Below are 22,282 nucleotides of genomic sequence, written 5' to 3'. Positions count from 1 at the left end.
GGATTGGCAGTATCCACTATCTTGTACTTGTAAGGATATGACGTTGGGAACCGTGGGCAGTCCGTGACTCCACAAGTTTGTTCGCACTCGTTTTGTGCATGCTCAAACGCAACCCCACAACTGCCATGGAGGAGTCGCATCTTCCTATTGGCCAGTGCACTTGCGAACATCGCCGTAACGAGAGAGTCACCACGCGACACGGTCAGGGTGCAAGGTGAAATATACGTAGACATTATCTGTGTGTTTAACAATTTCAAGACTTTGCAGCTCCGAATTATGTAGCTGTTGATACATGGATACTTTCCACACCAATGTGTTCATGCCTCCCAAGCAGCTGCTACTCCGTGTGCGTAACCAACGACAGACCCTTGTCCAAGCAAGAAATACCCAAATGGGAAAGAAATGCACCTATCCATCCTTTCGTCCAGCGCCATACTACCGCCCTATTTCTTCGTCTTCGCGTGTCGAAAGATGCCGTCTGACTCTCCACTGTCTTTGTGCATTGTAGATCCGGGGTCGCAAACGGCGCACGGTGATTTTACTGGTACTCTCATAGAATGTGTTATGGGAAGGCGCTTAGAAGAGGAAGTAAGCAATCAGGAAGCTGATGAGGCACAGAAGGGCTGTGATCTGGACAGACACACCGCCCGCGGGGGCTTGCTGTGTGCTTAGCGAGGACGATGTTTCTTGCTTCGAGTCCTGCGCGGATCCTGTCTTTCGCTGGCGGAGACCGGTCGCCTCGCTAACTTGCTGTGTCAATCGCGCAATCTGCGCCTTGGCTTCAGCAAGCTGAGCCTCAACATCGCTCGAGGATGGTAGAGCATTAGAGACAGTCCCAGCGGCAGAGCTGAAGCTCGACTGCATGTTGCCGCCCGTTGCTGGATTGTATGCCTCGTTCCTAATCTCTCCCAAGTTCTTGCTGTCTGATGGGCGGTCCTGGGGAACGGAGACAGGCCCCGAAGCGTCTGATACGCCACGCTGGGGAGTCACGGCCTCGGGTGACGGAGAGGAGAGCATCGAATCGCGGCTAATACCGTTGGTTCTTGCGGGAGTTGCGCTGGAGGAGGCATCGTCGGGAGCGAGGAAGAGAACCCTGATCTTTTTCTCTTGAATGGAAGACTTGGCGGTTTGCTCAATATGCGACCACTGCAAGCAGTTGTTAATATGCATCGACCTGTTGCTGTTGGTCCAGAACATACCAGAGATCCAACGTTGGTGAACTCCTTATCTGCGGTGACAAGTACAGATTGCACCAGGAACTTGTCGCGGCACTTCGCATCTGGCGGTGGGTCCTCCTTCATGGCTTGGAGGAGAACTGGGCGCATGCGTTAGTTTGCTGCAGTCTTCGAAGGGATGCGCGCATGGAGGGCATGCATACTCTGAACTTCGACATCCTTGCCAGGCTCGATGCGTCCGCTGTTCGGTCTCACGCAGTATCTAAAGCACCCGTTATTAGCTGTTGTGGGGGAGAGGTGTCGCGGGCGTCGTACTGCTTGGGGGCCGTGGTTTTCACCTTCCATGTGTCAGCTGCTAGTCCAAATTTCACAGTCTAATCCAGCAATTGATAGAGAAGCCTGCTTACCTTGAAGGCAATCGGGTCAGAGTGCGGGTTCTTCAAGCGGAGGGTCTGCGACACCTCGTGCTGGAAGGGTCCTGGCCAGATTAGTATCCTTGTGGCCCCAATGCTGCATGCGAAGCTTACGCTTGAAACCAAGCTCTACGGGGTCGAGCTCGACGGACATGGTGGACGCGCGTAAGCTGTAGGTATGCGGTGGTGATTGTGTCTTCCAAGGTTGGTAATCAGATCCGCGGTACGGGGTAGAGTCGCGATGAACCTCGGGAGTCTTGGAAAGGGGGGCGGGCGCGTGGAGTGAATCTAGAAGCTAAAATCCCGGGGATAGAGTGCGCAAACGGTGAATATCGAGGCGGGTGTGAAACTGGGTGGTTGCAGATGGTAGGGAGGAAGGGCGGATGGGTGAGGACAAGTAGCTATGACGTCCCGCGACGCCTCTTGATTCTGGAATCCCGAGGTGCCTCTAGTGTCCACCTACGCAAACAATCACAGCCTGCAAGCATCGCTCACTGTCTAGAAATCATACAATATCTCATCAAAGAGACAGTGACTGTCTGATCTCCCTTCTACAAGAGTAACATTGTATTGCTAAGACTAGGCGCGTCTGATCTACGGTTCATCTTCTCCAAGGTTCCACCGCTACCGCCGCCGCCTTACATCCACATTCCATATAAAGCGGGAGCCTCCTCCACTACAATCACTTCTCACATCGACTTGCTAATAAACTACAACCTTGTCGAATCAAGCACCCAAACCAAGACACTCCAAAAAGAAAAAGAACCCCCGAAACTTCTCACAACTTCGACCCTCGTCCTACGCCGCATTCAAAATGGCCTCCTCAGATCTAGATACCCTCATCGACATGGGCTTCCCACGCGAACGCGCAGAACTCGCTGTTAAAGCTACTGGTGGCCTCCAGCCTGCCATCGACTGGCTCGAGACCAACCAAGACAAGTCTATCGATGACATCAAGCAAGAGCAAGCTACCGCCGCCGCCAATGCCTCAGAAGAGCCTCCCGCGCTGCAGCCTGGCGAGGAAGCCAAGTCCCTCGTTTGCGATGAGTGCGGCAAGAAGTTCCGCTCAGTAAACCAAGCCCAGTTCCACGGCGAGAAGACCGGTCACGAGCAGTTCTCCGAATCCACCGAAGAGATCGCTCCTCTCACAGAGGAACAGAAGGCGCAACGACTACAAGAGCTGCGCGAGAAGCTGGCGGCCAAGCGCGCGATGCAGTCAGAGCAGGACAAGGAAGACCACAAGAAAAACGAGCAGATCCGCATGAAGGCCACAAAGGAGTCACAGGACATTCGAGAAGAGTTGCAGAAGAAGGAGCGCTTAAAGGAAGCTGCTGCCAAGCGCGCAGAGAAGAAGGCAGACGAGGATGCGAGGAAACGGGTTTTGGCCAAGCTCGAAGCAGATAAGCAAGAGCGAAAACGCAAAGCTGAGATCGAGAAGGCGAAGCGCGCCGGCCAGGCTCCCCCCGCCGCTCCTGTACAAGCTCCCCTGGCTACATCCTCCGGTCCCACTACCAGCAAGCCTGCGAGCGCGTACACTGAGGCACGATTGGCCCTGCAAACACCTGGTGGGAGGGTCATGAAGAACTTCCCTGTAGAGACTACGCTCTTCGAGGTGGCACATGCGCTGGAGCAGGATGGCATCAGCGTCTCGACGTTTACTACCAACTTCCCCAAGAAGACGTACGATCGCAGTGACTTTGGCATGACTCTCAAGGAAGCGGGTATGGTACCTAGCGCGGCTTTGATCATCGGATAGAGTACAGTGACTGTTGTGCTGTCAGACGATGATGGGTATGAGATTTCATGAACTGGCGTTGAGGTATCGGTGGTGAATACCCCAGAAGAGGATACATGGAGTGGCGTTGATGTATGTTTCGGCAACTGAAAGCCAGACTGTAGATGATATAACGACCAATGAACCATGAGATACATAAGTCACAGACGTAGATCAGGTCATGTATCCTAGCGCCTACTCATGCTAATCCGAACACCCACCAGTATCCATCCAGTGCCGTCACGATAGAACACCTCAATCGTACTCGTCGATATCATATCTCCCCGCCTCCCTTTGTGTACTACACCACTCCTCACTTGCCAACCCACCTTCCTTCCGTCTCACCAACGCCTCCGCATCCTTACACCAATCGCATGCAAAGTCACACTCGGGCGTCTCCTCATCGGCAAAGTACGCAGCGATAAGTTTGTGTCGACACTTGTCCGTCGCCTCACAATAGCCAACCAGTGCCTGTAAGCTCTTCGCACGATGCATCATCTGTTGCTGCTGAGCCTGTAATCCCGCCCCTTGTTTGGGCTGTCTCGCAATATCCCTCGACAGCGAATGCGCAGCGCGATCACGATCTTCGCGGCCGTAATACAAAATGCAAATTGATGCTTTGCCGTCTCGTCCTGCACGCCCGGCTTCTTGGTAGAAGCCTTCAAACGACTTGGGGATTTGCCAGTGGACTACAAAGCGCACGTTTTCTTTATCAATACCCATACCAAATGCTGTTGTGGCGACGACGACATCGTAGCCGGCTTTATTGGCTACCCAGCCTGAAAGTGCGTCTGCACGTTCTGAAACGGAGAGACCTGCGTGGTAGGGCTTTGCGCCTATACCGTCTGAGCGGAGACGAGCGGCGAGAGACTCGCAGTCTTTGCGGAATAAAGTGTAGATTATGCCTGGTACATTGTCTGAACGTTGGTTCTGTGAAGCTAGTTGAGAGGCACGCTCAGCGTTCTCGGCACGGCGCGCGTGGATCGATTTAAGCATTTTGATGAAATCATCATAGTGGTCTTCTTCGTCAGATTTGAAGCGGACTTCATAGTGAAGGTTCGGTCTACTGGTGCTCATACGAAACATTTTTAGCTTCTTCGGGTCCAAGGCGAGCGTAGTGATGATATCGTCTCTAACACGCGCTGTTGCCGTTGCTGTCAAACATATGACTGGTACATCGGGAAATTCCGTCTTGAAGAATGACAATTGCTGAAATGAAGGTCGAAAGTCATGCCCCCATTCACTAACGCAATGGGCTTCGTCGACGGCGATACGAGCTAATTCCCCTTGAGCGTGAATAACTCGTAGGATCTTGCGAAAGTTGTCTCCTTGGCAGAACTCAGGTGTTACGTAGAGCAAGCGGGTCATAGGATGGCCACATTGAAGGTCGGATATGATCCTCTTTTTGTCTACGGGTGGTGTAGTGCTGTTGATTGTCTCAACACGGATGTTGGCGTTGCGCAGAGAGGCGACTTGGTTGTTCTGATAGCTAGTCAGACTCTATACTGCGATGGAACAGTGAAGAACATACCATCAGTGCTAGCAGTGGAGATATGACGACAGTAACTAGCAACATTAGCAACACTAAAATCTCTCATCTTGTTTAAACGTACTCCCAAAGTCCACTACCGCTGGCAGCTGATAACACAGGCTCTTTCCGAAGGAGGTTGCTGCCTGAAGGAAGACGTCTTCGCCCTCTAACGTAGCCGTGACAACCTCGCGTTGTAACGGTCCGTAGAATAACTTAGTACGAGCAAGCATTCATTAGGTGAGTGGCATACCGGAAGCTTGCCTTCTTGAACACCTTCTTCAACGTAAAGTCAAGGTTCGAGTACGGTCGTTTCCTCTTGCCAGCCATGACTCGTGACATGAGGTACAAAGTTCAAGACAAGGGGGCAGAAGGGTTAAGGGAGTTGAGTTGGACTTTTCACCGCCCGTGTGGTTGTTGCGGCGGCCTTGTTAGGGAGCGGATCATGTTGATCCAGACGTCTGGCCGATTGAGAATTGTGGGGACCTTCAGAAGGTGTGTATGTGTTGCAGGAGCGACGCGTCGGTGCACGTGGCGGAGAACATATTCAGTCGCGCTAGCACGTGGGCCCCCACTACGAGATCTAACCTTGGAATAGCTGACAATCTTTTACGTCTCTGCCAGCACTAATCCTACCGAGCTCGTGAATATTGAACCATGATGTGAATTGGATGCGGCATCCATGAAACCGGTGTAACGCTGGCAAATCCTGACCTCACGTCTCAACTGGAGTGCTTGTACCGGCGACACCATGAATGATTCACACTCTGCAGCGCATATCCCCTCTGGTTTTGTGATCAAAGATTTCTCTACCCTGCCGCCAAAGACTCGCTCAACAGTCGCAGACAAAGTGGCCAAACTTGAGAGAAAGGTCTTCCCAGCAATCGAGCACTTCAACTACGACGTGGAACTTAAGAAAAAGAACACTGGACTACTCTTGGTCTTCAAAGAAGATGACACCGATAAACTTATTGCATATCTCGTCTATCAACGGATGAAGAGATTAGCGTGGCTGCATAAACTTTGTGTGATCGAGCAAGAAAGAGGAAGAGGTATCGGAAAGGCCTTGATTTACTACCTTCGCCGTCAAATGGGAAAAGGAGGCTGCAACAAGATCTTCTTATGGGTGGACGAAAGTCGCGGGCATGCCAGAGCGTTGTATGAGTTGTGCGGCTTTCAACAGTCTGAATGCCGTCCTGACTACTACGGTCCTGGGCGGACAGCACTCAAGCTTGAACTGGAGCTCGGAGACTGAACGAATACATGGAAACTCGAAACCAGCCCTTGCGATGTCGACTATCGTAATTTGCTAAGAAGATCGTCAGGATGAGAATAGTAATATTCCTACGAGGAGCGGAGAAGGGTCACGATGCGGGACCGTTCTCCAGACAGGATGTGATAGCTTGACTCCAGCCTTCGATCGCTGGCGGACCATCTAAAGTTCGACTCTACTGTGTCATCATCTCGGACAGGTCACCCGCTAGATTTCCTGCCCGAGTCTGACAGGAGACGAGGCGAAAATGCGAACGCACACTGTGGCGTTTTGATGAACAGCCCGGCTCTCGAGAGGAGAAGAATATGTGGTGATCTCAAGGGCCGTAAGAGAAAGTCTCAGAAGAGCAGCATTTGGTTCAGCTGTAGAAGTAGAAGTAGGTGTTAAGATGCACAAGGCAAGGGTTGTCAAATTTGTATTCAAGATCTATGATGGCAAGATTCATTCATTTGCTTCGTTATTCTGTCGTCCATATCTCCAGAAAAAGCTATGTAGCAACGTTGTCTATCCCAGGTTATCGTCCGCCTACTCCGTACGCCGAGTTATGCAAGTTTGGTCCATGTCTTGAGTCCCTACAACTGGATATCGTTGTTAAGCAATCGCACCTCCTCACCCGGTTTGAACGCCGGGAGACCAATGTATGGGCATCCGTCGCACCTGAACGCATCGCCCAGTGCGCAGTTTCCACAACTGCCAACCTTTCCCTGCACTGTGAAGTCCACTTCGGCGAGGTCATCGGCGTCCAACTTTAGGGAGTTGAGCGCTTTATCGGCGGAGGAGCGTTTAGCGGCGTCTTCGGCTTCAATCTTCTCTTTCATACCGCAGGTACAGTCTTTGCAGGCGCGTCGTCGCTTGCCGGGTTTGGGCTGGCATTCGAGTGCTGGAATCATGTTAGCAGAGTGACGCGAGGTAGCAAGGAAGAAGTGACGCACGTTGAATGACTGGACGTGCCAGATCTGCCTCTGTAATGAGGTCGTCCTCGTCGATTAGGTCGTCGTCTTCGCCTGTGATTATTGGGTCGTCAAGATCATCACTGAAATCGACAAAGCCTACACCGACTGGCTTGACGGGCTCAGCCTGAGGCTGGTTGCGCTTGCGGTTGAGGTTGAGCTGGACGGAACCGTCTGGGTTGACTGTATGGTTCGCACCATTTGTGCCGTTTGTGCCGTTTGCCTTCTTGCCAAACTTCAGCGGTATCGACACAGGCTCCTCTTGCTCGGGCTTGGTCATGCCGTCCGCGGTCTCTGTGAGCCCTGCCAGGATAGCCTCGGTCTTTTCTGCGCCTTGGAATGGACCCGCCTGACTTTTGAGTACTCCTCCAACCTTCAATGCGCTGACAACTTTGTTCATGACATCGCGTGCCAATAGTTTGTGGCTTTCGCGCGTGGTACCGTCGGCGTCGGCGAGGAGGAGGACAACATCGTATGTGGAGGCGGGGAGATTGACCAGACCAGCAGCGATGCGATCAAGCATTTGCAGGTCGGTCGAATTGCGGTCGTGGATTTCGTAGACTTGGTCAAGTCGCTCTGGGTGCGCCGCAATCGACGGCGTGCCGATCAGAAGGCATCGCGGGGCCATGGTGGGGTATCGTGGCACTGTACGTTGATGGAGGGGCAGGTTGGTGTCGCAAAATCAGAGCGTAAAGGCAGAGTCACTACGAGAAGAGCGAGAAAGGTTGCGAGAAGAAAGGAGTGTAGTAATTGAGAGGCGCGCCCGGGAAACTTTTCTGAAGACGGTCTGCGGCCTCGGAGGCGGAGAAAGCGCTGCTGACGAAATCAGGGAGAAATCCGCGGCGATTGGTCATACGACGAAGGGCTGATTGCGAGCTGACCGAACACGTGATTTCGAGTCAAGCGGAATGGCGGCATATGTATGAGTGGATCCCAGGGCGCATTAGCGTGCGAGGAGCATACATCCAGAATCCGGGGTAACCATCGTTGCTGTGAAGCCATGGAACCACGAATAGGCCGTAGTAGACACAGTATAGTACTGACGCGTCGTTGGCACGATATGCATCTTGAAATTGAGAGCTCCAAAAGTTTGTGCATGGCTGTGCTGCTGTGTCGAAAAGATTGCAGCCCACGCGACACCGACCGGCGAGATCCAGGTACCGGTGACGTACCTTCCCCCTCGTTCCTTCCCTACATAGCTCTGGAACCGAAGATCCGACTGATAACAATAAGTGTCAAGTTACTCTATACAGGTAGAAGCTATGAGCACAATTGAAGTAGTCGGAGCTGGGCAGCTGAAGGCGAACCTTCTAGAGGCGCATCTTTACAGGGTCCTATCTTGGTCGCGATATAAAGGCAGGAGCTCCTCCCAGCTTCCCCGCCTTTGCCCAAGCCGCGTAAGATGCACTGCACCAGCCTTTGACAAACAAACCAACAACCATCGTCCCTGCTAACATCGTCGTTGCTAACATCTTGCTGCCACTTGTCCACAGATCTGCAAGGTACGCATTCTGGCCGCGTTGCTTCACGCAAGAAGACGCCATCGGGTCAAAGCTTCCATCACGAGACCATGTACTGACCCGCTTGAGCTTCTTACAGTCGCAGTAGCTCCGAGCCCGCCGCTCCTGTCTACTTCAACTCACGTTGACTCTCTTCCATCACCATTACAACAAACCCACATTCAATCCATCCACTACAGATACCAAACAGTAAGTACTGCCTTTTGTCTCATGTCTCACGCACCTGCCTTTGTTGTATTGAGCATGTAACGCCTGGAACCACCTCAATGGCTCATCGGCGTAAGACGGCAGGAGAACTATGGGACAACATCAACATGTTCGTACGTCATGCTGACTTCCATAGTGACTCGCTCCCACAAGTTCACTGACCGTGACCACGCCGGCATTGCTGATGGCACTGCCGAGCGTGAAACGAGACTTCCCAAGTTCTTTGGCAAGTCTGGCCATGCTGACACCGACCCTACCAAGACGAAGAAGGGTGGTAGTGGCAAGGGCAATTGGTGAGTACAGTCAACTTGCTTCCTTTCGATGCCTAGCAAGAGCATCATGTTCTGCAAAATAACCTAGCTCTGCCTATCAAGATACTCTTATATCTCAGAGTCAGTGACTGACCACACCTTCACAGGGGCGCCGCCGGCGATGAGGTCGAAGACATCAGGCCCAACATGGCCTACGCCCGTCGTCGAAGCAACTCGTCCACCCACAACATGAAGGACTTCAAAACCAAGTTCGAGACCATTGAGACCGAGCCCGTCTTTGAAGAGGAGATTCACGGTCCTCTCGGCGAAGAGCTCGAAAAGCAGAGCACCACCTCAACCGAGAACAGCATTGCTGAGGAGGAACACGACAAGAAGATGTAAAGGCCAAGTGCGGAGCCTACGGGCAGTGGCATGGCTCCAAGTTGACTGTGTGGCCGGCTTGTGGGAAAACCTTGCCCGCCTTGAGCAATTTGATAGAGCAGATATGAGCGTCTTTCCAGGCTGATATGCTCGCACATGTACCATGTTTCTCTGGGAGGTATTTTACGTTCTCTAGTACAGCCATGAGTGGTCAGGAGAACATTCATGGTTGGAAGCTGATGACGACGGCGCTTTTGGACAACTGTAATGAGTATGATAAACGAGATACGAAATAAAACATAAATCGAATGACTGTTCTGCCTGACGTGTATAGTTGAAAGATGGTGCTCTGCTCCAAATCGGCTGGGATGGGCTATGTGCGTACAAGACTAAAGACATCAGTAAACACTTGCACTGATGCTCCTGTGTGCAGCCTCTGTTGTTGTGTGAGTACACAGCGTAGAGTGTGCAGTAGGCAGAGAGTTCGTAATGGTACTCGACAGCCCTGGGGGTGAAACCAGGTTGCTAAACTCCGGCTCTAGCGTGGCACGGATCCCTGCCCATCATCAAAGCTTCGATGCATTCTTAGTTGTCACCCACAACACAGCGAAGAGCCAACACCATCACCGGCGCGCTCTATCGCGTTTCCAACCAGCCCTAATACTTCCTTCATCATGTTTTCACCAGAGGCTTCTTCGCTCGCGAGCATACGGAGCGCGCGCACACGGCGGCGCCAGCGCAACGACTCGGACGGATCTCAGCAACAACAACGAAGCCGCAAGCGAAGCAAACTCAACAACGAGACGTTCAAGGACCCGGCCGGTGCCAACGGAAATGGCAGTGCCCTGATGAATGGTCACGCTGTGCAGAGCGTAGGCGACTCGGCCGTCCTGGTGGATATGCCTCTAGTTGTTCGCGAGAAGAAGACAGCGCCAAAGCGCGCGCTCAAGGAGGACACCGGCACATACCTTGTGCGTAGATACGCATCTGTACAGTCTATTCACTGCTAACACGAGACTGTAGACCAAGAACGCAAACTACAGCGTCAAGAAACTGCCCGGGTTCCCGTCAGCGCTCCTCCGCCCGTCGAGTACGTCTTCACGTCGCCCAACTCGATGCGCGCTTGCTAACATACATGACTAGCCCCGATATATGCAACCGCCCTCCCGTCCGCCGGCCTCGCACTTGCCCTGACCTCAGATCGCGCCCTTGTCTGGGACTACAGCGCCCCCAACGGCCCTACAAAGGTCGTCTCTCTAAACCTGAACTTCGGCCTACGCCAAGGTGAACCTCTTCCACTGGGCGCAATCGTTCGTAACGGTCCAACCAACGACTACGGTATCGTCGCGCTCGCACCTTCGACAGGCAAGATTAGCTTCTGGGAGAACATCGACAGCGCAGACGCCCGAAGCCTATACCCCCAGCGCCAGCAGGGAGTAGAAGGATTTGTCAAGTTGTACTCCGGAGAAACCATAACTGGTCTGGTCGATGTGGAGCACGCAGGCTATGTCCTGGTCTTCAGCAGTGGTAGACTCGCCCAGCTGACCTTACGCGATTCCCAGGGTAGACCAAGCATTGCGACGACAGTCTTGAGCGCACCAAATGGCTCGGGAGGCAGCTTCTTCAGCTTCAAAGGCCTTCTCGGAGGATCGATCCGGAAGACTATCGCCTCAGTCAAGGCGCGGACATCGCAGTCCAAGGGCCATATGGAGGTTATCTCGGCGACACGAAACGGCCTCTTCCAGACCTGGGACTTGAGCTGGTCAGGACAAAACAACCACCAACGAGACGTAGACGTACACGAGGCGATCCTTTCGGCAGTTCAAGCAGACACCGTCCCAGAAGTACGGAACCAGCAGGACGTGCAAGTGCTGGATTTCGCCATTATGGACCAGCAACAGGGCCAGGACGCTGTGAATCTTTTGGTTTTGGTGGCGCTGTCTGGCCGGGATTCGTTGGAATACTTCCTTGTTGAGGTGGATCTGTCAAGGACTGCTGGTACGATCAGCAGGGCGATACCAGTCCGCAACTTTCACCAGAACCAGTTACCGAAGGAGCCTACCGGAACGCTTCTTCTGCCACAGCCCGGACACACAGCCTATGTCCAGTTTCCAGGAGCAGTGTTCATCGCATCCCTCGCTCAGCCAGAGGAAAGCCCTGAAGCACAGCTGCTTGCAGATTCAGGACGTTCTAGTCTGCCCTTCCAGGATACCGTTTACTTCCGGCCAGAAGTGACACTCGCGGGCAACGCATTGGAGACCTCATTACGAAAGGACAGAAAATCGACAGCCCTAATCTTTGTCCAACAATTCGGTCTTTTACAAATCGGCGCATTGCCCCCCACGACAGACAATCAGGATAGGGAGCGTGTGAAGGTTACCGCACGCAGCAAACTCGAGCAAGCCACCTTCTTCAGCACGATACCCGCAAACATCATAGACTTTTCTGTCAAGTCACGATTCTCATTCGCCGAGGAGGAGACTGCCGAAGCTGCTCTTACAATCAGCGCTGGTATCTTAAGCTCAGCGTACGACTATCTCGAGAAGGGTGTTTCTAACTTGGACGACCAATTCCAGCAACGCTTGTTTGCTCTCCGAACCCTGATCTCACAGCTACAAACCGAATATCCTCCCGTGGATTTTCAGACAAGGTGGCGGCTCTTGTGGCATGCAGAGAAGCTCGCAGCTTCACACAAACTTTGGCTCTGGTACCAGGATAAGCTGCATGACCAACAAGCTCATCCGGATGCTTTTCCCGAGAAGATTTTGATGGGCGATATTGTCAGAGCTCTGAATGAACGCTACAAGACTGCCATTGATTCCGAGCTCGGCGAAAACGACACGATTAGACAATTCTTCGTCAAGGACGTTGACAGTCTCCACACACTAATACCCTGGGGCTGGTTCTACCTGCGGACGTTCTATATGAAGGAGGGCCTAAAGCAAACCCCGTCCATCATGCAGAGGCTCAGTGAGGGCACTGATGTCATGCTTGTCACTCTGGAAACAGCGTTCGAATTCCGGCAAGCAAACGTAGAGGTATATGGTCTCGACCCCGATTGTCTGGACGACGGCATCCTGAAGTCGGCACATGGCTATGACATGCTACCTCAGTTCTGGACTTCATCTCACAACATTGTCAGCTCTATTCGTAGCCTTATCGACGTTGGCCGCAACCTTGCTGTGGACAACTATGAGGAAGGCGACCAAGAGATCCTGGCGCAGAAGATCGGCAAGGATAACCCTCGTTTGGTGAAGCTAGGATGTCAGACTCACATCGAACGGTTCCAGTGGGCTCTTGCACAAAGCGATGAAAAGACCCGAGCCATGGGGCGTAGTCTCAAGGACGAGTGGAACAACAACGTCCGGCCGTCTCACATCATGGGTCTGATGGAGATTGGACTACCCACCGAAGGAATGGAGCTGGCTGAGCAGTACCGTGACATGTCCACACTTGTCAATCTGATCTGGGAAGAGTCGAACTGGCTAGAGACGGAGAAAGCCAACACTCGCAGCAAGATGGAGCAGGCCGAAAGCACAGTCAAGCTGAACCGGATAAAAGAGCGTATTGCACGCTACTTTGACGTCTATGGCGACGAATGGGCTGGAGCGTTCTACTCAAAGTACATCAACGAGAACCAAGCAGGGCAGCTTTTCATGAAGGAGTATCTCAACCAGCCGGCACTCACCAAGTTCTTGCGAGCTGAGCCATCGCGTGCCCGGCTCGGATGGATCAATGAAGTCTGTGGTGAGAAGGATTACGAGGCTGCTGCTGAACTTCTTTTCGAGGCTGGCTCAAAACAGGAAACCAATGCGTGGTGTCAGCGCGTTGAGCTCTCCATGGCCAAGCTCGCTCTGCTCTGCAAGCAGGAAGCAAAGCATGGCGATGACCAGCCGGCGGTTGATCCGCGCAGAGAGAAGCCAAAGGCATTGAAGATGCGTGAAGCCATGTACCACAGCATCGATCAACAACTGGAGTACACAAAGATACAGGAGGAGGTCTATGAGCGGCTACTACCCATCATCACTGGAGCTCTGGACGAGGACTCTGCGGTGGAACTTCTCATGGCTGAGTTTGGTCAGGGCCGTCTGAGGGATCGACCAGCACACCAGGCGATTCTAAAGGAGGGTTTTGAGAACCTGGTCCACCACAAGGTCATCGATCCTGCCCTCATGATTGACATACTCACTCTCATGAACGCAGATGACAGCGAAGAAGGCGTTACTTTGCTCGGAAACGATGAGTTCATCTACGCTTTCAGGGTCCTGCTTGTCAACTGGAACAACATCCACCGGACGACTCGTGATGGCCTATTGAAGCTTTTCTGGAAGCGACTGTGTATCAAGGACAACTGGGCAGCGATCAACACTACCAAGGAAGTTACTGATGCTGCGATAAACGATGTGTTGCAAGATACAATCATGGCATGGACATTCCGGACCTTGAGCGGCATGTGCAGTAAGTTGATGTCCACTACCAGATATTGATCAACGATTAACATGTTATAGTCAACAACCCTTTCGTCAGGACGCTATGGCCGAAGAACCTTCGCGATCTTCTAGGCGCAGGAGGAACACATGGAGAACTCTGTGTTCGCTTTGCTGCCGAAGATCTTCGCAACCCGATCATCAAGGACAATCTCCTGGACGACGACATCCTTCGCGAGCAGGTCAACAAGAACAGGCTCACGGATTGGTTCAAGGCAGCTTGGACAGCGGGCAAGACGATGTACGCACGCGAGCTGAAGCAGCAGGGTAAGCCCACTCCTCAAGACGTGGCTGCAGCCCCTCAAATTGCGGAGGAAGATGCGGAGGACGAGGCGGACCAGGAAGCTGCTGGGTCCGAGACGTTTGATGGTGACGATGAGGGTGCACAGCAGGAGCAAGACGTGGTGATGCAGGATTCATGATAAGTTGCGGTCGTATTCGGGGGTTTATCGGGCGCAGTACATTCAAGGCAATCAGGACAGGCGCGCATCAAGCATTGGGCACGGCGTTTCAAAACCTGTACTCTGCAGACGCGGACAGAGTTTATTTTCTTCTTTGTTATCAAGTGTATTTGTAGCGATGGGTTTCAAGGTTTCCCGACGACAGGCGTCACATGTCTTGACCGTGTCAGTGCATGACTAGAGCAGGACGACAGAGTTGGCACCAAATGTATAAAGAGTCACTATTTGGGTAATGCATGAACGGGTAGGGGAGAAACATGAATAGTGACTTGCATAACCGCCTATCGGCAAGGGTCTCGACTGTGTTCTGTGGAGTCAAGCGACGACAAGCGTTCATTTGCGCGGTGGATACCCAGCCGTGTCAAGGAACCGAGTGTGGCGCGAGCGAGAGGGCGCGGATGTGGACGCGCACCAATGGCTGACTCGGTAACAGCCGTTGGACGATGGAGGCCGGGTTGTGAAAAAGTGGTGCTGCAAGTTGAGATGAGAGATGGCAGATGGCAATAGATAACATGTCAAAGAGGCTTGCGCCTGCTTTGCTTGTTCCTTGTCACACCAAGACCGTTGGCCACGCCGTGAGGCGAGCGAAGCCACCGAATTGACGTAGGCGGCATGCATGAACAGCAAGAGGCACAGCAGCGGTGAGGCTGGACAAAACACACGACACGCAAATGCATCCTAGTCCGGAGTGATGCAGCTCTACAGCAGCAAAGATCGTCACGTGTGCTGAGTCGGCTGTCGATGCACGATGCGATGGCGATGACGAAAGACAGAAACTTCGCTTTGCTCGATGGCAATCGCGATTCCGCAGACCAGGCTTCCCCTTCGCGCACACGCGCTTGTTGGCTGGGAAAGGATGTGTCGAATTTCCGAGGGCGTCCCAGGGCTGCTTTTGCTCGGAGGATGGGCTAGTTTGGGTGTGGACTGTGCATGCAGGTACAACAACAACTGACAGCTCAGTGGGGAAAGGACGACGCCTGCGCCGCTGCGAGGGGGGGAGGCAGGATGAATGAATAGACAATCGAACCGCTGCATTGGGACCGCGCCCACGACGACGGCCAGCGTGCACTTCTTGGACTCTATGCAGGCGGGTGTAAATAGCTCAGTCGTTGCAGTCCCGTGCTCGCAGTGAATTGGGTGCTACTAACAGTCTAGCGAAGAGTCGGTTGATAGGTTGCTAGTGCACGCCCCATGCTCAGTCGCTCCTTCCCCTTCTCCACGTCTTTTCCGCGTCGAGAGTCGGTCGCTCTTTCTTCACTATACGTCCCTGTCCTGCGTCCCTTCCTCTGACCTCTCCGTCTCCTCGCAGCTGCTTCGTTGCAGCACAAGTCGCTTCCGACTCGACTTCGACCCGCCCGTCTCAGGAACGCCGAGTCGCGTTCTTCGCCGGTTGCATAGCCCCCAAGCCTCGTTACCGGAGTACGGCTGCGGCCCTGTCTCGCTGCTGTCACAACCACCAAGCCACGCACCCTCCCTACCACTACTCGTCTCCCACATTCTCTCCAGGCGACCGCCAGTAACGACGCAATCGACACCATGGCGAGCGGCAGTACGAGTTCCAACGTCGTCGGCGTGCACTACCGCGTCGGCAAGAAGATCGGCGAGGGCAGCTTCGGCGTCATCTTCGAGGGCACCAACCTGCTCAACCAGCAGCAGGTCGCCATCAAGTTCGAGCCGCGCAAGAGCGATGCTCCCCAATTGCGCGACGAGTACCGCACATACAAGATCCTCGTGGGCTGCCGTGAGTGCTGACTTTCCTTGCCCCTTTACCGCTTGTTTTGTTGAACCTTATCAACACCAACGTCTATATATATCTCCGCACACCCGACAACCATCGTGACTAACCTGAACCTGTGCAGCCGGGATCCCTAATGTCTATTATTTCGGCCAAGAAGGCCTCCACAACATTCTGGTCATCGACCTGCTTGGTCCCAGTTTGGAGGACCTGTTCGACCATTGCAACAGGAAGTTCTCCATCAAGACTGTTGTCATGGTAGCCAAGCAAATGGTATGTCCCGACACCACCGTCGCGCTCTCACCTACTCACACCTCATCTAGCTGTCACGGGTTCAGACCATCCACGAGAAGAACCTCATCTACCGCGACATCAAGCCCGACAACTTCCTTATCGGCCGCCCCGGCTCCAAGAGCGCCAATGTCATCCACGTCGTCGACTTTGGTATGGCGAAGCAGTACCGTGACCCCAAGACGAAGCAGCACATCCCGTACAGAGAACGCAAGTCGCTCTCTGGTACCGCTCGTTACATGAGTATCAACACCCATCTTGGGCGCGAGCAATCCCGTCGCGACGATCTCGAGGCACTTGGCCACGTCTTTATGTACTTCCTGCGAGGTGGACTGCCATGGCAAGGCCTCAAGGCTGCTACCAACAAGCAGAAGTACGAGAAGATTGGTGAGAAGAAGCAGACCACTCCCATCAAGGACCTGTGCGATGGCTTCCCTGGTACGTCACGCGTCTCCCCCGTTCTTCGTTCATACTAACAATGCGTAGAGGAATTCAACAAGTACCTCAGCTACGTCCGGAACCTCGGCTTCGAGGACACACCCGACTACGACTACCTACGGGAGCTGTTTACTCAGGCTCTCAAGAGCACCGGAGAGGTCGAAGACGGCGAGTACGACTGGATGAAGCTGAACAACGGCAAGGGCTGGGAGGTCCTCAAGTCCCACCCATCTGCTGCGCAGGCGATGCACCACTCCAACGCCAACCCCAACTCGTCCATGGCTGTGAATATGCAAGGCCAGCAACACAGGCAACAAAAGACGCACTTGCCCATTGACCACCATCGTCTCAACGAGCCTCTGCCAAAGCCCGGAGCGACCCGTGCTCAGCCCGGACGAAGCCCACGGGAGAACATGAACCGTGATTCGCAGGTGAAGCGAAAGAGCATGGGCGAGCTTGCACCGCCCGAGGGCGCTTCGACGCAGGCCCAGTTCCAACACAGCCAGCCCAACCTTGCGCAGAACAACCGCGCTGCTCCTGCCAGCAGTCCAAACCCGCAGCAACCGAGGCAACCGTCTGCCGAGAAGCCCAGCTTCATGCAAAAACTGGCGAATGCTCTGTGCTGCGGCGCGAGCAAGTAGTAATCGCGGTCCTCAAGCTTGGTTTTCTTCCCTTTGCGTTGCATCATGGAGTCCGTTCTTTGAGCGATAGTATTCCCTCGGTCACGTTTTCTTCCTGTATAGGTATCTTGTAATGATTGATAGACGGGATCGAAAATCTCCTTCAACGGTAATAGTTACGACGACCGATCGACCGAACCGCCTCCCACACCAGCCTGGATTCCTCATCAGCGCCGAAAAAAACATCATCACCACCATCACCATCTCCTTCATCTCTGCGCTCCCGCGTCGTTGCGAGACTACATCAGCTGGCAGTACATGTGGGAGTGATTTCCATTGGGCGCTTGCGGCGTTGCGGTGTGCTTGGGGAGGCTCGCACTTTGTGGCATCTCATTTTCATTATTCATTTTTTTGGCACGAGGAAAATATAGCATGTAAAGGAGTCTCTTCTGAAGGCGCGGCCGAGGCCTACTGTATCGCGTGTACAGGGCGACAGACGGGCCTCGCTTTAGTTCAGGTAGAGTAGTTGGGCGAATAGACGCACTCACTACGCCGAAATTTCATTTTTGTACCTCAGTGACGTTTGCCATACTCAGCATCATGTCTGCGTGTCCCTGGCCAGTAGCTGCGATCTAGCCGTTGAGGGGATCAAGTGATCATCTCAAGGCAGGAGCTATGGCCTCTTTGCGCATGCGATTGGAAGGTGCCGTAACAGCGGCAATCCATGACTCCATAGCTGTGCGTACCTATAGCGCAAGAACTTGACTTGTAGCCTGGTTACTCTTGAATCTCTTCGAAACCCTTCGCGCAATCTCTTGAATAAGTTTCCCAGCCCATTTTGATATTTTTTTTCTCCGGCATACCAATATTCCCACACGTGAGGTACCTGCGCAGGGTCCAACGCGACTTCCCAACAACGAAATTAAGCTCGTCCACTCAGCCCGGGGCCTGCGAATCCATCACCCGCACCCTCTCCTACTACCGGCTCATCGATCAGCGGCGCCTTGCGAAAGTTGCGATGGCGTCGGGACGCGATGTGCGCGATATGCTCGGGCTGCCTGCTGCCGGCGGTGATGCGCCAAAGGCAGTAGGTCCAGCAGCAGTGGCGGCGCAGACACAGAAGCGGTCAAAGCCTGCAGGAGGGAGCAGGAAGATACGTACGTTTGGCAGTCCTTACGTCTTTCCTTGGGAAATCGTCAAAAGGTCGAGACTGACTCTCATTCGACCAGAGGGCGTTGCGCGCGAGGTTGCTGCGCTATATGGCGAACGCCCACCGCCTGTCGCCGTCTACGAGGAGAAGAAAGCGTACCGGGCAAAGAGACAGAGCACAGGGCCGGCGAAGCGATGGTATGTAAGGGTGAGGGACCTGTGGAAGATTGGCTAATTCGCGTCTCTAGGATACAACAGCCGTTTACGAACCCAGCGCGCAGCGATGGCCTCGTTCTGAAGCATTGGCGGCGCAAGCCGACGACCGCACCGCCCGTACAAGAAGCCGACGACGCGATGATGCAGGAAAGCGACACCGCCGACAACTACCTCGAACTGTGCGCCGACTACGCCAAATATGACATCAAGGTAGACATGCCCGGCTTCACAGATGAGGAATACGACCAGTACCTACGGAGTGACGACTGGAGCCGCGAGGAAACAGACTACCTATTCGAGGTAGTGAGAGACTACTCGTACCGCTGGCCTGTGATATGGGATCGCTATGACTACAGGCCATCGCAACCACATCCACCAGAAACTGCCAACGGCGAGGACCAAGCACTAGCCACGATGCCTTTTGCGCCGTCCAAGAAGCGATCACTGGAGGACCTGAAGGCCCGCTTCTACGATATTTCGGCCAAACTCATGAAGCAACGTATACCAGAAGTCTCAATGGACGCCGACCAGTACAGTTTATACGAGATGCTTACAAAGTTCGACCCGGTTATGGAACGGAATCGAAAGATGCTGGCCACGGCACTCATCAACCGCACAATGGACGAGGTCAAAGAGGAAGAGTTCCTACTCACAGAACTCCAACGCATCAACATGGCCGCCAACCGACTCGATGCTGAGCGCGAGGAACTTCGGGCACGATTGGACGCACCGCCCCAGAACCAGGCAGTCTCCGCAGGGCTACAGGCCTTTACATCATCACAAGCCCTCCAGGCTCTCTTCCAGCAGCTATTTCAGCAGGATCGCAGCAAGAAACGCGCTTCGGGCGGCGGGACAGGACCTGGCCGCCTCAGCCTCTCCGCAAACGACATGGTACACACACCCGGCTCGGCACAACAACAACTCTCAGCAGCAAATCGACGGCAAAGTATGGCACAGAACCAACAACCCACGGCGCAAACGCCTGTCAAGCACCTCTCTCCACATCAAGAACATCGTTTCAACGTATCAACACATGACAGACTTACGTCGGGTGTTACGTTTGGTTCCGACAAGCTGCTCAAGATGCGACAAGCAAAGAGTAACGTTCAGACCCAAAAGATCGGCCAAATGCTGGCGGCACTGGGCGTCAGTGATATCGTCAGCATTCCAACGAGTAAGGTCGGTGAGGTGTTTGAGAATCTTGTCACGAAGGTCAGCAAATTACTCGACGTACGCAAAGTTCGCGAGAAGGAGGAGGGAGAATGCAAGGTTCTGCTTGCTATGAAAGCTCGGCGAAATGAAAACGGTGAAGCAGAAGGAGAAGGTCAATTGAAACACGAAGTTCCTGACTCGCAACAAACGCCAGGCGGGGAAGTCGATGCCGATGGGGAGAATGACGACGACGAAGATGAGGACGATGTCAACAAAAACTATGGGGACGACGCCGAGGCAAATAGGGATGATCAAGAAGACGACAACGACGGTGATAATCCTGATGATGACGCTGAGGGCGAGGAAGATGAGGGAGGCTTTAATGGGGAAGACGACGATGGAGATGTAGATGCAGAGGGGGAGGATGATAGTAAACAGCAGTCAAGAGCGACTAGTCAAGGTGCATCGGGACAAGGCCATAAGAGAAGTGCAAGCGTGTTTTCTCAAGGCAGCGAGGTTAGCAGTAAGAGGGCGAGGAAGTGAGTACCTGACTAGGGGTTTGGTTTATCTTTTTGCTAGCATAGCGATGGCGTTGGATGGCAAGAAAGGGAAACGTTGGGATATGATATGGGATTGGATATAGATATCGACCATTGGCATTGTTATCCACGATGCGTTATCCGTCATATACGCACGAATGTACAACATCCTCCTACTTATTGAGTACCCGTGTCACGTCATATCTTCGCCTTTGGCTCCCCCTCCTGCTCCAGCCTCGCAAACAATGGCGCGTTTCTCCCCCCACGAAACAGATCTAACATCTCCTTACCCATCCACGCCTGCCTGCTCTTCGCCAAGCCTTTCTCCAAATCCGCAAATCGATCTGCTTGGATGAATATGCCCGCACCGTTCGCCTTGGTCCCCTCATTCAACAACCAACACACCGCCAAAGCAACAGCTTCCGGTCTGTTAATCGGTACACCCGCTTTCGCCATCTCCTTCGCATATACATCCGGCTCCATAGCCAAGACGCTGTTGTTCGCCGTCAAAATAGGCGTGACCGTTATCGCAGGCGCAACAACCGATATGCTAATGTCTAGTTTCGCACACTCTTGCTTTAACGCTCGCATCAAGCCCACAACACCGTGTTTCGCCGCGGAATACAATGGTGCCCCTGCTGAAGCTAGATAGCCTGCCAGACTAGCTGTTAACACAATTGAACCCCCGTCTTTTCCATTCTTCCGCAAGTAGTGGATAGCGAGTTTCGTTGTATCGGCCGCGGCATCCATATCCAGGGTCAACGTTCTCCGATCTGGCTCAGCGAGTTTCCCATCACTATCGAGCGTGTCGTTGAAGAATTGGTCGCCTTGTTCGGCGATTCCTGCGTTGACGAAGACGCAGTCTATACGGCCGAAGCGTTTGTGTGCTGCTTCAAAACCAGCGCGTTGGGAGACCCAGGAGGTGATGTCACACTCGTGGAATAGAAGATTCGAGGAGGGATGGTTGAAGGATCGGGGCGGGGGTCGCAGGTCAAGCACGACGAGGTTGTGGGAGGGGTTCAGGGTTGAGAGGAGGGTTGATGTTGCCAGACCAATGCCGGAAGATCCTCCCGTTATGAGAATAGTTTTTGGTGTTGACTTTAGGGTGTGGAGAGCGGATATTGAGGGTGAGAAGAGGGCCATGACGGTGGTGGGTTCGACTGCCTGTATGAAGATGGAGGCGGAGTTCACTTGATGTAGCAATTCAGAGGAGGTAGATTTTCTAGTAGACTTGAGAGATTGTGAGGGGGTTGGAAATGGGGACTAGAACTGTTGATGTAGTCAATCAGCTGCAGACGATTCGATTACCTAGGTTATACGTTGTAGCTGCGGGGTTGGCCTCGGAGGTGTCTCAAAGAGGTGGAATTACCTGTATCCTCGCCGCTGACTCGGCTAGGGGAAACGAGAGGAGGAGTCAATTGCCTACGCATGTATTCGACGGTATGTAATAGAGTACTACATCCTTTTCGCGCTACCATGGTAGTGCTCCAGGCCTGTCATGCACAATCCGCGTCAGCGTTGGTCTCTAGCATTTTTGAATTGCGTTTCGAAAATCAGGCCTCTATCAGAGAACGCTGTCGGGTTACCGGTATTAGTCCTGAAGCCAGAGACATGTGCGAGTCAGACTGGTGCGTGGTGTCTACGCGAAAGGAGGGAGCGATGCACGTGTCGGAGGTCTAACCGCTTTCGGAACGTACACCTGGAGTTTCGCGATCTCGAGCA

At 53.4% G+C, this 22,282-nt stretch overlaps 10 protein-coding genes across 10 annotated transcripts; 6 read left to right on the top strand and 4 right to left on the bottom strand.

Moving 5' to 3' along the window:
- Positions 1–322: 322 nt before the first annotated feature.
- On the bottom strand, positions 323–2,129 carry CC77DRAFT_993707 (MSP domain-containing protein). The gene is made up of 6 exons (XM_018536420.1): positions 1,703–2,129; positions 1,583–1,653; positions 1,491–1,513; positions 1,379–1,437; positions 1,200–1,315; positions 323–1,146 (listed from the first exon to the last, which is right to left on the bottom strand). Exons 1-6 carry the CDS (start codon positions 1,740–1,742, stop codon positions 577–579), a joined length of 879 nt encoding a protein of 292 aa, XP_018383654.1. The 5' UTR covers positions 1,743–2,129; the 3' UTR covers positions 323–576.
- A 240-nt stretch (positions 2,130–2,369) lies between these two features.
- Positions 2,370–3,344, top strand: CC77DRAFT_1042192 (hypothetical protein; the record flags this gene model as incomplete). Its single annotated transcript, XM_018527265.1, has 1 exon — positions 2,370–3,344. Exon 1 carries the CDS (start codon positions 2,403–2,405, stop codon positions 3,342–3,344), a length of 942 nt encoding a protein of 313 aa, XP_018383653.1. The 5' UTR covers positions 2,370–2,402.
- Positions 3,345–3,449: 105 nt separating this feature from the next.
- On the bottom strand, positions 3,450–5,394 carry CC77DRAFT_1022444 (ATP-dependent DNA helicase). The gene is made up of 4 exons (XM_018525468.1): positions 5,144–5,394; positions 4,976–5,094; positions 4,894–4,928; positions 3,450–4,844 (listed from the first exon to the last, which is right to left on the bottom strand). Exons 1-4 carry the CDS (start codon positions 5,218–5,220, stop codon positions 3,618–3,620), a joined length of 1,458 nt encoding a protein of 485 aa, XP_018383652.1. The 5' UTR covers positions 5,221–5,394; the 3' UTR covers positions 3,450–3,617.
- Positions 5,395–5,641: 247 nt separating this feature from the next.
- On the top strand, positions 5,642–6,284 carry CC77DRAFT_1042191 (acetyltransferas-like protein; the record flags this gene model as incomplete). Its single annotated transcript, XM_018527264.1, has 1 exon — positions 5,642–6,284. One exon carries the CDS (start codon positions 5,642–5,644, stop codon positions 6,143–6,145), a length of 504 nt encoding a protein of 167 aa, XP_018383651.1. The 3' UTR covers positions 6,146–6,284.
- A 451-nt stretch (positions 6,285–6,735) lies between these two features.
- Positions 6,736–7,741, bottom strand: CC77DRAFT_940516 (DUF689-domain-containing protein; the record flags this gene model as incomplete). Its single annotated transcript, XM_018534739.1, has 2 exons — positions 6,736–7,043; positions 7,096–7,741. 2 exons carry the CDS (start codon positions 7,739–7,741, stop codon positions 6,736–6,738), a joined length of 954 nt encoding a protein of 317 aa, XP_018383650.1.
- Positions 7,742–8,592: 851 nt separating this feature from the next.
- On the top strand, positions 8,593–9,802 carry CC77DRAFT_1022440 (hypothetical protein). The gene is made up of 4 exons (XM_018525467.1): positions 8,593–8,615; positions 8,713–8,822; positions 8,977–9,133; positions 9,259–9,802. Coding segments are annotated over exons 2-4 (393 nt in total). The 5' UTR covers positions 8,593–8,615; positions 8,713–8,821; the 3' UTR covers positions 9,494–9,802.
- Positions 9,803–10,050: 248 nt separating this feature from the next.
- On the top strand, positions 10,051–14,686 carry CC77DRAFT_967605 (hypothetical protein). The gene is made up of 4 exons (XM_018535756.1): positions 10,051–10,443; positions 10,496–10,562; positions 10,616–13,930; positions 13,981–14,686. The coding sequence occupies exons 1-4, from the start codon at positions 10,147–10,149 to the stop codon at positions 14,379–14,381; spliced, it is 4,080 nt and encodes a 1,359-aa protein (XP_018383648.1). The 5' UTR covers positions 10,051–10,146; the 3' UTR covers positions 14,382–14,686.
- Positions 14,687–15,556: 870 nt separating this feature from the next.
- CC77DRAFT_1022437 (kinase-like protein) lies at positions 15,557–17,959 on the top strand. Its single transcript, XM_018525466.1, has 4 exons — positions 15,557–16,161; positions 16,280–16,428; positions 16,479–16,884; positions 16,933–17,959. The coding sequence occupies exons 1-4, from the start codon at positions 15,957–15,959 to the stop codon at positions 17,523–17,525; spliced, it is 1,353 nt and encodes a 450-aa protein (XP_018383647.1). The 5' UTR covers positions 15,557–15,956; the 3' UTR covers positions 17,526–17,959.
- Positions 17,960–18,529: 570 nt separating this feature from the next.
- CC77DRAFT_1022436 (hypothetical protein) lies at positions 18,530–20,741 on the top strand. The gene is made up of 2 exons (XM_018525465.1): positions 18,530–18,851; positions 18,902–20,741. Exons 1-2 carry the CDS (start codon positions 18,550–18,552, stop codon positions 20,562–20,564), a joined length of 1,965 nt encoding a protein of 654 aa, XP_018383646.1. The 5' UTR covers positions 18,530–18,549; the 3' UTR covers positions 20,565–20,741.
- Positions 20,271–22,171, bottom strand: CC77DRAFT_1022434 (NAD(P)-binding protein). Its single transcript, XM_018525464.1, has one exon. It carries the CDS (start codon positions 21,701–21,703, stop codon positions 20,759–20,761), a length of 945 nt encoding a protein of 314 aa, XP_018383645.1. The 5' UTR covers positions 21,704–22,171; the 3' UTR covers positions 20,271–20,758.
- Positions 22,172–22,282: the final 111 nt, after the last annotated feature.

This window comes from Alternaria alternata (genome assembly GCF_001642055.1).
Source record: "Alternaria alternata strain SRC1lrK2f unplaced genomic scaffold CC77scaffold_16, whole genome shotgun sequence".
NCBI lineage: Eukaryota > Fungi > Ascomycota > Dothideomycetes > Pleosporales > Pleosporaceae > Alternaria > Alternaria alternata.
Note: the sequence above shows the minus strand (reverse complement) of the source record. Positions and strands in the feature narration are given on the sequence as shown.

Excerpts from the sequence above, each read along its gene's own strand:
- CC77DRAFT_993707 (XM_018536420.1), bottom strand. The coding sequence starts at position 1,742 with ATGTCCGTCGAGCTCGACCCCGTAGAGCTTGGTTTCAAGC. Across the intron at positions 1,438-1,490 it reads AAAACCACGGCCCCCAAGCA|ATACTGCGTGAGACCGAACA; the intron begins GTACGACGCCCG and ends CGGGTGCTTTAG. Across the intron at positions 1,147-1,199 it reads TCACCAACGTTGGATCTCTG|TGGTCGCATATTGAGCAAAC; the intron begins GTATGTTCTGGA and ends AACTGCTTGCAG.
- CC77DRAFT_1022444 (XM_018525468.1), bottom strand. The coding sequence starts at position 5,220 with ATGGCTGGCAAGAGGAAACGACCGTACTCGAACCTTGACTTTACGTTG. Across the intron at positions 5,095-5,143 it reads TTCAAGAAGGCAAGCTTCCG|ACCGTTACAACGCGAGGTTG; the intron begins GTATGCCACTCA and ends GTTATTCTACGG. Across the intron at positions 4,845-4,893 it reads CTCCACTGCTAGCACTGATG|AACAACCAAGTCGCCTCTCT; the intron begins GTATGTTCTTCA and ends ACTAGCTATCAG.
- CC77DRAFT_1022440 (XM_018525467.1), top strand. Across the intron at positions 9,134-9,258 it reads GGTAGTGGCAAGGGCAATTG|GGGCGCCGCCGGCGATGAGG; the intron begins GTGAGTACAGTC and ends ACACCTTCACAG.
- CC77DRAFT_967605 (XM_018535756.1), top strand. The coding sequence starts at position 10,147 with ATGTTTTCACCAGAGGCTTCTTCGCTCGCGAGCATACGGAGCGCGCGC. Across the intron at positions 10,444-10,495 it reads AGGACACCGGCACATACCTT|ACCAAGAACGCAAACTACAG; the intron begins GTGCGTAGATAC and ends ACGAGACTGTAG. Across the intron at positions 10,563-10,615 it reads AGCGCTCCTCCGCCCGTCGA|CCCCGATATATGCAACCGCC; the intron begins GTACGTCTTCAC and ends ATACATGACTAG.
- CC77DRAFT_1022437 (XM_018525466.1), top strand. The coding sequence starts at position 15,957 with ATGGCGAGCGGCAGTACGAGTTCCAACGTCGTCGGCGTGCACTACCGC. Across the intron at positions 16,162-16,279 it reads CAAGATCCTCGTGGGCTGCC|CCGGGATCCCTAATGTCTAT; the intron begins GTGAGTGCTGAC and ends GAACCTGTGCAG. Across the intron at positions 16,885-16,932 it reads CCTGTGCGATGGCTTCCCTG|AGGAATTCAACAAGTACCTC; the intron begins GTACGTCACGCG and ends AACAATGCGTAG.
- CC77DRAFT_1022436 (XM_018525465.1), top strand. The coding sequence starts at position 18,550 with ATGCTCGGGCTGCCTGCTGCCGGCGGTGATGCGCCAAAGGCAGTAGGT. Across the intron at positions 18,852-18,901 it reads ACAGGGCCGGCGAAGCGATG|GATACAACAGCCGTTTACGA; the intron begins GTATGTAAGGGT and ends TCGCGTCTCTAG.
- CC77DRAFT_1022434 (XM_018525464.1), bottom strand. The coding sequence starts at position 21,703 with ATGGCCCTCTTCTCACCCTCAATATCCGCTCTCCACACCCTAAAGTCA.